This window comes from Leptonotus elevatus, chromosome 5 (assembly GCF_054856555.1).
Source record: "Leptonotus elevatus isolate MCC_2025b chromosome 5, RoL_Lele_1.0, whole genome shotgun sequence".
NCBI lineage: Eukaryota > Metazoa > Chordata > Actinopteri > Syngnathiformes > Syngnathidae > Leptonotus > Leptonotus elevatus.
In genome coordinates, this window is record NC_141243.1 from 19,696,630 (window position 1) to 19,709,510 (window position 12,881).

General features: G+C 39.2%; 2 protein-coding genes across 2 annotated transcripts; one reads left to right on the forward strand and one right to left on the reverse strand.

Moving 5' to 3' along the window:
- Positions 1–1,222: 1,222 nt before the first annotated feature.
- On the forward strand, positions 1,223–8,816 carry hnf1a (HNF1 homeobox a). The gene is made up of 10 exons (XM_086076731.1): positions 1,223–1,753; positions 3,348–3,547; positions 3,647–3,827; positions 4,152–4,354; positions 5,702–5,844; positions 5,932–6,073; positions 6,150–6,332; positions 6,406–6,518; positions 7,809–7,893; positions 8,350–8,816. Exons 1-10 carry the CDS (start codon positions 1,473–1,475, stop codon positions 8,478–8,480), a joined length of 1,662 nt encoding a protein of 553 aa, XP_085932857.1. The 5' UTR covers positions 1,223–1,472; the 3' UTR covers positions 8,481–8,816.
- c5h12orf43 (chromosome 5 C12orf43 homolog) lies at positions 8,637–12,083 on the reverse strand. Its single transcript, XM_086076732.1, has 6 exons — positions 11,956–12,083; positions 11,754–11,781; positions 11,427–11,525; positions 11,268–11,335; positions 11,100–11,187; positions 8,637–9,194 (listed from the first exon to the last, which is right to left on the reverse strand). The coding sequence occupies exons 1-6, from the start codon at positions 12,074–12,076 to the stop codon at positions 8,876–8,878; spliced, it is 723 nt and encodes a 240-aa protein (XP_085932858.1). The 5' UTR covers positions 12,077–12,083; the 3' UTR covers positions 8,637–8,875.
- Between the last annotated feature and the right edge of the window lie 798 nt (positions 12,084–12,881).

The window sequence follows — 12,881 nt, forward strand, 5'->3', positions numbered from 1 at the left end:
CCATTTTCCCAAGGGTGGGGTGGGGTAACAAAAAAAAAAGTGCTGATGGGCTTAACCTGAGAATGGTATAAGGTGATCGAGGCAGAGAAAGTGAATGTTTCACGGTGAGAGAACAAGAAAGATTTGTTAACTCTCAACGGCATTCTCTCGTTCCATTTGCCCTCTTTTTATTCCACGCTGCTTCTGACTTTTACACTTTCTCTGGCAGACTGACGAGCCTAGAGATGATGAAATCTTGAGTTTGCAAATCGCAGCATCGTAAGATTTGGCGAGAAAGTGGGAAAGTCTACAACAAGAGGAATCGTATTACCAAGCAACTCGCGAAAACAAGTTGGAGGCGTGACCGATTATTATGATTGTTTTAGAAAAGAAAAAGGTGAGAGTTCAGAGAATCAATGGCATGAGCGTTGGAAAATATATTACATTAAGTACAAGGTACAGTATGTGAAGAGTGCACGAAAAAAATATAAGTAGTGAAATATAAGTCAATGGATATTAAATTGTCACAAAATTCAGAATTAGAGCATGAAGAAGAAAATTATTGGCAAAAGCAATGGTACTATTTCAGACGCTATATGGTCTTACAAACCCGGGCAAATCCCCTGCTACAGTAGTTTTTAAATGTTTATATTTCAATTTCAATACCAATAAAAATAAAATAAAATATCCCTCTCGTTTTCTTTAAAGAGTGGTACACATCTTACAAATTCTGCTAGGTTTAGGCCTAGTAACCTCGATATCATGTGAAATTGAAAACGTACTAACTAAGGCATGCAGAAATACTCAATACGCATGAATGGCTCAATAGGGCCCCCTAGTGGCAAACAGGACAAATCAAATCTGCTTTCTCAAATGTTTTAAAACGCATCATGTAAAAAAAAAAATTCCCGCAACCACCATAATGTTGAATATTCATAGCTAAAAGAAAAATGGCATAATGGCCCCGGTGTGTTACGCAATTTGGTCTTTATTGTAAAAAAAAAATAATAATTAAAAAATACATTGCAAGGATGGATAGAGATTCATTGTTAAATCACTTTATTGCATTGGGGGGGGGGGGTTGCTTCCTCTTTAATTTAGCTGGAGACTGTATCATTGTTGCTCCCCCCCCCCCCTTTGAACTAATTGTTTGTTAAAATGCACTTTGGTCACCATTGGGGAATGAGGGTGAGGGGACAAAGTTCAAGGCAGGGGGAGAGGCGGTGAAGAGGAAGAAGGTTCAAAAAAAAGAAAATTGACCTTTGAAAGCTAAACAGCAGGTGGAGAGCTAAAACCAGGCAGCTCAGGATTAATCGAGAGGAAAGTAAACATAAAGAAATAGAAAATATCTGGTTTTTTTTCTTAACCTGAAGAGGGATTATAAATATGATGGCAACTCGCTTTGTCCATCTGTCCAAATCTGTGAGTGTGTAACCGGCACATGAGAGCAGAGAGTTTGTTTGCAAAGCGGGAGCAGGTAAGGCATCAGAGTAATGGAGGGTGAGGAAAGGGCGAGGTCGAGCCGTCTGACGGCCCTTCAGGAACAGCTGGTCTGGGCCCTGCTGGAGTCGGGCCTGTCCCGGGACGTCTTGATCCACGCGATGGGGGAACTGGAGCGAGAAAGGGCCAACGGAACAGACAAGGCAGAGCGGGGCGACGGGGAGAGCTCCGAAGAGGGAGAAATGGATTACCCACCACCGATAGTCAGAGATTTTGAGAAGCTTCCTCCCGAGGAGGCAGCCAAACTGAGGTCCGAAGTGGAACGGCTCCTGCAGTAAGTAGATCCCGCCGCACAGGTGTTTCCTCTCAATGAGTAGAATAAGAAAATGTCTTGAAAATGTGGTGACCACCACCTTGGTGACCACACTTGTTCCCCCTTTTTGACCTGAGATCATAACCTGCAAATGTTCATTGTGGGACACCTCCCAAGCTTGGTTCCCCTTCTCTTCCCAAACGCTCCCTCCTTCTCCTGCTCGTCTGTCTCACTCTGGCGTCTGAAGCCAATTTAAAGAGGGTTCCTCCTTTGCTAGTTACTAATTACCCACTCCCATCATTATTCTGTGGCCAATACTTAATAAATAAACGACAAGCATATGTAGGTGAAGATTAATGGAGAAGGGCTGGTCCTGAGTCAATGTTTGCAAAGCGACACGTGAGCTATCTCCGCATTTGAATAAGCGATTTCTAATATGGTATCTGATTGAAATAATGCATTTTTCAATCATTTAAAAGTCAATTGTTGACAATAAAATTATACCCTATAAAGGATAGATGCCATTATTAAACCACTGATATATGAGTTGGTGTTACTAATACATAAATCAATAAAAATCTATTACAGATTTAAATTTTAGAAACTTTAGAATAAGATTTTCCATGCTCAGTATGTTTGACCATTTTTGTCGCTGCAGCAGTTGGACTTTGCTCCTGTGTGCTTTCTCTTATCGCTCTCTGTCAATAATGCCCCGAGACGCTTCTTTCCAAAGGATCACGCCTGACAGCTGTTGCAAGACCTCACTTTAAGTCTATAGATACCGAGTTATTCTTATCAAATAAAACAACATTCACCAATATTTCGGATTAGAGTATAGGACGTGCTTTAGCACATGAAAGGTGAATCAAGTGAAATCTCAGTTACATTCACAAGTCAATTGTAATTCTCTCTTAAAATCCTCAGTATATCTCGCAAAAGTAAATATTTGTGTCATTGAACATGTCAGTGCAGTGTTCGGTCAAAAATGCTTAGTCATGTTACATAACAGTGTACTTAATTGACTTTTACTTAATTAGCAATTTTTCCTCTATTAGGGATGGGTGATTATCGATATGATGTATTGGTATCGGACAGATTCCTGGCCTTTTTTCAAGGTGTCGGTACTCGCGGCAATCAGGAACTAGAAATGAGAAATGAGAAGAATAGAAAATTGCCATGAATTTCATGCAATTTTAAGGAAAATGCTATATAGGGGTATACAGGTCTTTATTTAAAATGATCTGCCATTGTTTTTTTATTTGTTTTCTCATAAATATTAGTGGTATCAATACTTGATATCGGTAACTACTCAAGAGTTGAGTACTGTCGATCTGAAAAAAAAAACTTGGGTATTTAACAGCACTATCTTACATATTTGATCAACATTCTAAATACATACAGTATGATGAACATTTTAAAATTATCGTTCTGGGTTCAAATTTGAGCCCTTTCTGTGTGGAGTGTGCTTGCGTGGGCAAAACGTTATGCAGGTTAATTAAGGTCTTAATTGCCCATACTGTCACCCAAAGTCAACCGGGCAAACTTCCAATTCATCCTTGAACCCGAACAGGATGAGCTAAACCAATGGTCTGTTGTGTATGTCTGCTTCCAACAGGGAAGACTCGTGGCATGTTGCAAAAATGGTGAAAAGCTACATGCAGCAACACAATCTCCCTCAGAGAGAAGTGGTCGAGTCCACGGGCCTCAATCAATCGCACCTCTCCCAGCATCTCAACAAAGGCACGCCTATGAAGAACCAGAAGAGAGCCTCACTGTACAGCTGGTACGTCAAGAAGCAGTGTGAAATCAGCCAGCGTGAGTACACAAGCAGCTGGAAAGCTGTACAAATGAATTGAAAGGAATATTAAATCTCTGTGAGTGGAAATATAAAAGTATGCCACCATTACCTGCTAGAATTCACCAATGCCAAACATGGCCTCACGTCTATGGACGAGCAAGGGGAGGACACAAGGAGGGGTCGGAGGAACAGATTCAAATGGGGTCCCGCATCTCTGCAGATCCTTTTCCACGCCTACGAACGACAAAAAAACCCCAGCAAGGAGGAGAGAGAAAGCTTGGTGGAGGAGTGTAACAGGTGGGACACAAAAGTGGTGTTTTCATGCATCCTGGATTTACTTGATGTCATTTCATCTCTTCTGGAAACATAAGGGAATATATTCATAAAACTGCGGAAAAACATGACTTTTCAGGAAAAAAAGACTATGTCGAGCCATTAACATTGCATCTCCAAAGAGAGCAAGCCATTTTCAATACTTAAGATTGGTAAATAATTTCTAGAAATGACCAATTGTGCTGATTTATGAAAAAGTAGGCCACAATTGACCATATAGGCCTTTAAATAGCTGCAACTTTTTTTTTTATTATAATTGTTTTAACTTTGTCTTTCTTCCTCCCCCAGGGCAGAGTGTTTGCAGAGAGGGGTGTCCCCGTCACAGCTCGCTGGCCTGGGCTCCAACCTGGTCACTGAGGTCCGAGTGTACAACTGGTTCGCCAACCGCCGAAAAGAGGAGGCCTTCCGGCACAAACTGGCACTTGATGGGCCTTACACCAGCCACTCGGTTTCTTCTTCCAACCCCAACCTTTCTTCAAGTCCAGAGCTCAGTAATAGTCTTAAATATGAAATATATTTTCATCTTTACTGTAAATTAGTTTTTGTCTTTCTGACAATACTGTATTCAAGTGACTATACCAGGGGTCTGCAACCTGCGGGTCTGGAGCCTCTTCTTTAGTCCTCCTCCTGTGGATCTTTAAAAAAAATAAAAATAGTAGGAATTTATATTTATTTGTTTTTTTAAAGATAAATTATCATTTAAATGAACTGATTAAATTCCTTCATCCATTAATAAAAAAATAAAACAAATCAAAAACCACATCATCCCTAAGAAACCTAGCAACTAGCTCACTATTATATATATACATATATATATATATATATATACATATATATATATATATATATATATATATATATATATATATATATACATATATATATATATATATATATATATATTTCTTAACCGCTTGTCCTCACAAGGGTCGTGGGGTTGCTGGAGCCTAGCCCAGCTGGCTTCGGGCACCATGAACTGGTTTCCAGCCAATCGCAGGCTGATTAAATAAAAAAATATGTATAAAAAAAGTCAGAGTCTACATTTTAAGTTGTTCGAAAAAGAGAAATGAAAGGAAGATGATTTTTTTTTTAATTACCTAAAAATGTCCAAAACATGAGCGTAGAATGTCCAAAAAGGAAGACGTAAAGCAGAAAATTACCATAAAATGTCCATGAAATTGCCAAAAATGTGAGAGAATTTATTTAAAAAGGCAGAAAAGAAAACAAAAAAAAAGAAAAGCACAAAATTGCCATAAAATGTCTTTGGAATTGCCCAAAAAGTCAGAAAATGTATTTAAAGCAAACAAACAGAAAACGTTTAAAAGGTAACTATGAACTATACAAAAAAAATAAATCCCCAAAATTACCATAACATTTCAGCAAAATCACAATTAAAAAAAAAGTTTAAAAAACTGATAGCAAAAAAGGCACACAAAAAAGAGAGAGGCAATATTAGCCATGAAATGTCCCAAAATGAAGAAGAGAGGCAGAAAATTACCGTAATGTGTCCATAAAATTGCCAAAAATGTCAGAAATGACAGAAAGGCAGAAAAGTCTAAACATGTAGGAAAAATGAACTATGAAAAATGACCGCCCAAAAAATAAAAATAAAATAAATCTCAAAATTAGCTTTTGGGCCATCTGTACATTAAACTAACACACTTTTTCGTTCTTCACAATTCTCAAATATTTTGTGGCTCCAGACAGATGTTATTTATTTGGCCTAAAATGGCTCTTTTGACAGTAGAGGTTGCTGACCCCTGGGCTATGCTGTGTAGAAAACACATGTGGCAGATTGACAAAAGATATTTGATTATTCATTTTCTGTTCCATCCCAGGTGCCAAATATAGCCATCAAATCCAATGTGACACCCTGAACTCAGCCAGAGGGAGTGCAGGCGAAAGTGTGGGCCGTCTTGTGGCCAGTCCTATCCAGCTGGAGCCAAGCCACACACTCCTTGAGAGCCACCATCCCAAACTGGTGAGGGAGCGTTCTATTCTGTGCCCCTACCCTCGATATCGCTGACTAATTGGGGGCCATCATGATCACGTTGCCATCTGGTTTTAGGTTTCTAGTGGAGGCCTGCTGCCACCTGTAAGCACTCTGACCTCACTGCACAGTTTGTCCTCCTCCCCTGCATCCTCGCAAGGCCTCATCATGGCCTCACTGCCCAGCGTCATGAGCCTAGGAGAGTCCTCACTTCTCATTGGTAAGTAAATACTACATTTCAAGTTTGGAATTACATTTTCGATTTTTATTTTTTTTCAACATCTGCTCATTCTCAGGTCTAGCTTCAACGCAACCTCAAACGGTACCGGTCATAAACAACATGGGAGGCGGTTTCACGACTCTGCAGCCAATCTCATTCCAGCAGCAGCTTCATGCCCAGCAAGCAATGCCGCAGCAGCTCCACAGTCACATGGGTGCCAATCCATTTATGGCTACCATGGCACAGTTGCCAAGTCACAGTAAGGGTGCAGCAATACACACAATTCTGCATCATTTGAGGAAAGTGGCGCTTCATTCTGCTCTTACTTGTAGTGTACAAGACCGAGTCACATCAGTACCCTTCGTCTAGTCTGCTGTCTCAGGCCATGATCATCACTGACAGCAGCAGTCTGGGGACACTAACCAGCCTCGCATCTGTCAGACAGGTGACTTCAGGGAAATGTTGTACGCGCCCCACTAGTCTATACACGCCATTTTGATTAAAATTTTGTTTGTGGAATATGAATTCAGCAGCAAAATGCACCATATTTTTTATCCATGTCAGGGGGCGGCCATTTTGCCACTTGCTGTCAACTGAAAATGACATCACAGTTGCTCGGGGTTCAGGTAACGATTAATTGTGAGAAAACGGGTGAGCCGTGATTGGTTGTTACCCAAGTCCTGAGCAACTGTAGCTGAAACAGACCCCCCCCCCCCCAAAAAATCAAATATTGCAAACAAGTTTGTACGCTCTCATGAGGTGTTTTTTGAGATGCGTCAATCTAGAGGTGCTGTATCACAAAAGTGACATGGAAACGCATTTCTACATGTCATGTGACCCCACCCAGTACTGCCTCCGGAGGGGAGAACAAGTCTTTTTAACCACAAAGCGAGGCCGCTAATTTATTATCATTGCATGAGAAAACTTGTCATGTCTGGAAGAATGTTGTTTATTGAACAATTTTTCTGGCTTTTCAAAATTTAGACTTTTTTAAATCTTAGACAATAGACATACTTTGAAATTTCTCAGAAAATGTTCAGGGAGCTCCCAAGGTTATCAGCACGTCTTAAAAATGTAATGGAAACTTAAACAAGTAAATACCATAGCTGTCTAGTTTTCTACAGTAACTAGTTTTTGCCCCCAAAGTTAAAAATACCTGAAAGCGTTCACATTTCTCTGTTTTAATGTGTTCACAGTGTCAGCAGCATCTCTCTTCATAAAGTTAACTGAAAATGTAAATAAATAGTTCCCTGAGGCTAAAATGGTTTTAGCTTTACACCTTTTATCGACCATCAGATTTTTAGACAAGGCTGATACCGATATTCATCAAAATGCCCAATATCAACGGTGATAATTGGCCAGGCCAGGTCAATAATCTGTGTATCCCTAAATCAAACCTCAAGGTAAGAACATTTCATGAGCTCTTACGAGAATTACAAGATCTCGCAAGACGGGATGTTACGAGAATTAAACCTCAGAACCCCAAAACTCTTCAATGGAAACACTTACAAGTCGAAATTGTACTTTATTGAAATTGTAGAAATATCGCTTTTATTTAGCAAAATGGCCACCCCGAGATGGATAAAAAAAAATTGTTTTTGAATTTTATTGCATAACTGCGAATTCAGTGTTGAGACAAGTGGGACTGCATACAACCAACAACATGTACACAAAACCACACAACATGAATGATCCCTGTATACTGGAATATCGCCAATATTTTCTTTTTGGATAGATTCTAATGGCAGACCCCGAGGAGCAAACAGATCCTTCCCTGCAGGAAAATTCTCTACACCTGCAGGCTCACACACCTGTACCAGGTACGCAGCAGTGAATGCAAGTTGGATAGTGGCCTGTAAAGCTACTGAACGTAGAATATTCCATTTCGAATCGCGACTGCCACCTGCGGACGAAAAATGAAACTGCACATACCGTTCTTCACATACACACCACGCACATTACGTCACATCCGCAGACAGGGCGCGGGGAATTCTAACCCGAATCCAGTCTGAAAACTATTGGCCAGAGGCTTGCAGGAGAACCCATTGTGAACAGCTAAGGTGTTAATCTACTAATTAGAAGGCATTTCACTCATAAATGGTCAAATAAAAAGCTTATTGTAAAGTTATTTTGGGGGGAAAAGTTCCATATTGCAACTTTAACTGCAACTGTAGCAGAGGCGTAGTCATGATTAACTATGACAACTTTTCCATTCATCTTCCACGAATGTATAAAATTGTGGCTCAGCGAAGACAAATGTCGTGTTTTGTCAACAGCATCAAGCCAGAGCCCAGAGATGTATCCGACCTCCCAGACAACAGACGGCCACCAGTCGCACCTCCTGTCCCCGTCACCAACAGACATTAGCGCTTACATTCCCACACAAATGGTCTCTCCAGCACAGTAGTGCTGCGCTCCAGCAATGCCTGCCCAACACCAACGTGACCAAGAAAGGAATGTTGGTTGAGGAAAAGAGCTTTTAAGATACAACATGGCTGTAACATGAACAAGAAGCAGGGTCGGAGATCATTTGCTTTTTACACAGAAAAAGAAAATCACCTAATTTTACAACAAAGCGTATTTTATTTAAATACTTTTTCTTTTTTTATAATATTGAGAAATTGTATGCTCACTTAAAATGTGAACTCAATATTATATGCATCTTATAAACACACTGAACATCTTTTGTGACAAACTGTGAGCAAACGTATTAAACGACATGATTTTACGTTGCAGACTTTGACTGTAAACAACCATTTTTTTATGCTTAAACATTTGTAGAAAGAAGCATTTCCAGTCCCATTAATCGCTTTCTGCCACTTTCTTTTTCCGTTTGACTTTGTGTTGTTCCTGCTTTGAACCTGCGTTCTCACCATTGTTTTGAGCGCAAGAAGAACCTTCGCAGTCCGCATGCTTGCTTCCTGCATCTTCTGCCCTCTTCCTCTTCCTCTTCTTCTTTGCAACATTTTCCTCTTCTGTCTCCGATGATTTCTTCTTTTTCTTTTCTGAGCGGAGAGGTGCCGATGCCGTTTGGGAGGAAATGAGTGACGATGAGGGTAAGAGATCTTTCAAAGACACAGCTGCCTCCTTCAGCCTCGTTTCCATCTCACTGTCGCTCTCACTGGACCAAAAAGAGTGGAAAGTGTTGCATTAAGGAGCAGAAATCTTATTCAGTCGGTTCCATTCTCTATCTCACACAACATCCCCACGATAGCGACTCTCTCAGAATTGAGGTCCTTCCTCCGCACATTCATCAAGGACTCTTTCCCTCCATTTACTCTTTCTCCAGTCTGCTCTAACAAAATTGTTGCAGATGCTCGTTATAGCATCCATGATGTTAAACAGATTAATGTGAGTTCAACAACTATTGAGCCGTAGAGGGACAGTGAATTGACAATGGCGGCCTGTTCCTTGGCAGCGCTGACTCCCCTTTCCATGTTCCTTCAACAGGCTCCCTTTGCATCCATCACATTACTCAAGTGTATCGTCAGTTTACATACAGAACCTCACCTCTATTGTTCTGACATATGGGGAAAAAATTGCATCACATCGCAGTTGTCTAGTAGAGACTAAAAGGCCTCTTTGGTTTAACCCTTGATCATCTTGTTGAACCCATCTTCAGGGTTGCATACAATTCATTCCAGGATGCTTTGATTTGTTTGGGGCAATTTTTTTGGGACATAAAAATAATCTGTAAAAGAGTCAAACTGTTGCTATCTTGGGGCACATAACAGAAAGCATAAAAATAATAATGATAATATTGCTAGGATTCATTCGAGTGTGAAAATGATTTATCAACAGTTTAGAATAAGACAGAAGACAAAAACAATAAAACAAAGATGAATGACGACAGAATCATGAGTTATGTCACTGAGGTTCATTGTAATTCAAATGGTATTTATTTATAATAATATGCACGATCAAAAACACTTTTCACTTCTATAACAAGTGTCACTGCATATGCGACAGCGTTATCATAGTTTTATTTCCTTTTTACTTTCGTTCTACAATTTTTAGAGCAGGTTTGTTCATTTTTATTGTTCCTTTTTTTTTTCAAAAAAGGCTCCATTTTAGTTCAGTTTTTAATTGTTTGAGAATGTTTTTTTTTTAATAGTTCACTTAGTATTGTGTAATAAAGTAAATCGCAATTTTTTATTTTTTTTTAGCTACTTTTGTAAACGTAAAATGCAATCTCGGTTTTGTTTTACTATTACTTTTATTAACTTTTTTGTTGTTGTTTTGTACATTTTTGACGTAGGAAAACTGGAGTCTTGCTGCATTGAATTCAGCCAGGTTTACCCACTTACGTTCCTCTATTAATAACTCCTTGTTGAGACTGGCCACTTGCATTTGACAAATAAAACACATGAAGAGTTAATGCCTCTAAATTCACTGACCTGTGTGAGATATGCTAAAATTTCTTGTGATGCGTTTGAACCCTGAATATTTGTGGGATTTTCGATTACTTAACGGTCTTAACCAGTGTTGGGAATAACAGTGTTTAAACTAACGGCGTTAGGTAACTCTGTTTTTTTCCCTTGCATAAACGGACTAATCTAACTAATTATTCTCCCCGTATTTGAAACGCCGTTATCGTGTAATTATGAGCGCATATTTCTCTTATTTCACGAGTGCTAAACACGTGAAAGGCGTTGAAAGAAATATCCAGTCTCTGCAAATCACACTGAAGGAGGCCGATGGAGTTGAGGTCTGTCGGGAGCACCGAACTACCGGTAATTAAAGTGAGAAACGTAACGTTGCGCAGTTGTGAATGATGCAAGCCTAGATTTGGGCAGTTTTCTGACGTAAATCAATCAATTAACATCTCGCCCGAAACTATCATAAAAAATGTCCGTGAAATCCTGGAGGGACTGTCTACAAATTACCTACACACACATATGTGTCACAAATCACCATAAATCCAGTATTTTATTTTATTTTTTATTACTTATGCCTTTGCTCCATTGGCAACAAAATATGTTGCTACAAAAGTGTGCTCTTTCAATGACAGTGTAGTTATACAAACCTTGAGCTGGGAATAGGCCTTCGTCTTACAGCAGGAGGGGGGTCATCTGCTGGCTGTCCTGGGACTGATGTAGAGAACAAAAGGAACCCTAAAATAAAAATATAACATTTAAACAGATACAAAAAAAGAATAGAACGATTACAAGAATGATTAAGAAAGGCATCTCACCTTCATCATCTTCACATTTTTCTTGTGCCTTACAGATAGATATGTCAGTCTGGATTTCTGTCAAGCGACTAAGTCAAATAAATGTGGATTAGATTTATTTATTTATTTTTACTGTAGTGATTAGAAGTTAGGAGGGGGAAAAAAGCATATTTAGGTTACCTGTCAAGAAATTGTCCCAACTTTTTGGCAACATGAATTTGAAACCCTTGGGTGACCTGGAGCTCGTTGCCATCATGTTCATGGTCAGCAACTACAACACTTTCCCCCAACACAGTAATACAATAGTCATCATCACATATACTCAGACTGCAACAGTAGGTCCAGCTGTTGAGTTCCAATACAAGGATTACGTGTTTGTCAACAATCCTTAAATCATGCGTCATTTTGAGGCTCATTGTGTACGTGACGTTATGATGATTCGGGAAAGCTCGCCATTCGTTAAAATTAGTTTACAATTAAGGACAAAGTAGTTTATGATTAACTTACCGTTTTGACTGGTTTGTACTGCCATTTCCTGAAAATTGAAACATTTCCGTTTAAATTAGACGCAAATAATGACGTTAGGTTAATTGTGAATCACAACCAAAATTTTCAAATTTTCATCCGTGACAATGTTGCTGAAGTCAACTTATACTTTAGTACGTGTAGTCGCATTGGAATTTGTATAACGTTTATATTGCAAAAATACCATTGGTCACACTTTTCCGTGCATCCCAAACAGCTTCTTGACATCGTTTCAGCTCTTCGTCGTCGCTGCTACTGGAATCCCTTGCTGAACAGACCATCTTCTTTACTGCACTGCCCGCCATGATTAGTTGTAACACACGTGCCGAACTGTTTCCTGTTTTCTGCTGGGGATTGTGGGTAACGTAGTTTGTAATCACAAAAAACACCTCTTCTACTGTGCAAACGTTTGCGCATTTATCACTGTAGTGTTATTAACATGTATAAGACATACAAGCTCACGAATATATAATTAATAATTGGACTGAAACAATTATGCTGTTCAATAAGTTACAAAAAGAAAGAAAGAAAAGAAATCCCGACGAAATTGATCTGTCACGGTGGCAAGCCCATTACAAATTACATGTAACGGTTTTGATTCTGGCATCAACAAAAAAATTGCAATTTATATTTTTGACACAATAACACGAAAATGTGTTGTGTTATATAGAATATTGCAGCTGATCTTGGTTATGCCCCTACCCCAAACACTAATGCTATTAAAATTGAAGACCCCGATGAATGTTAATTGCAAAACCACTTCGTTATAGCCTACTACTGAGACAGAATGGTACAAATTGAATCTTTTTTCAGCTGTTTTAATATGACTATTGACCAATATATAAAAAGCAATCACTATCATGTGAAATATAATTGAAAAATTCTTCCCAATTCATCTACATTACCAGAGCTGTTAACCAGCAATTCAACCACAGACACCGCATATCACGTTTTTGGGCATTCAAAACAAAAAACATCTCCTGTAAAAATCTACAATGCTTTTAGCACAGCTCATTACTGCTGCACCAGTTTAGATAATGCAGTGAGTTTAGGAAACATATTGTTCATTTATGAGCGCATACAAGAATATTTCCATCATGAGATCGGATG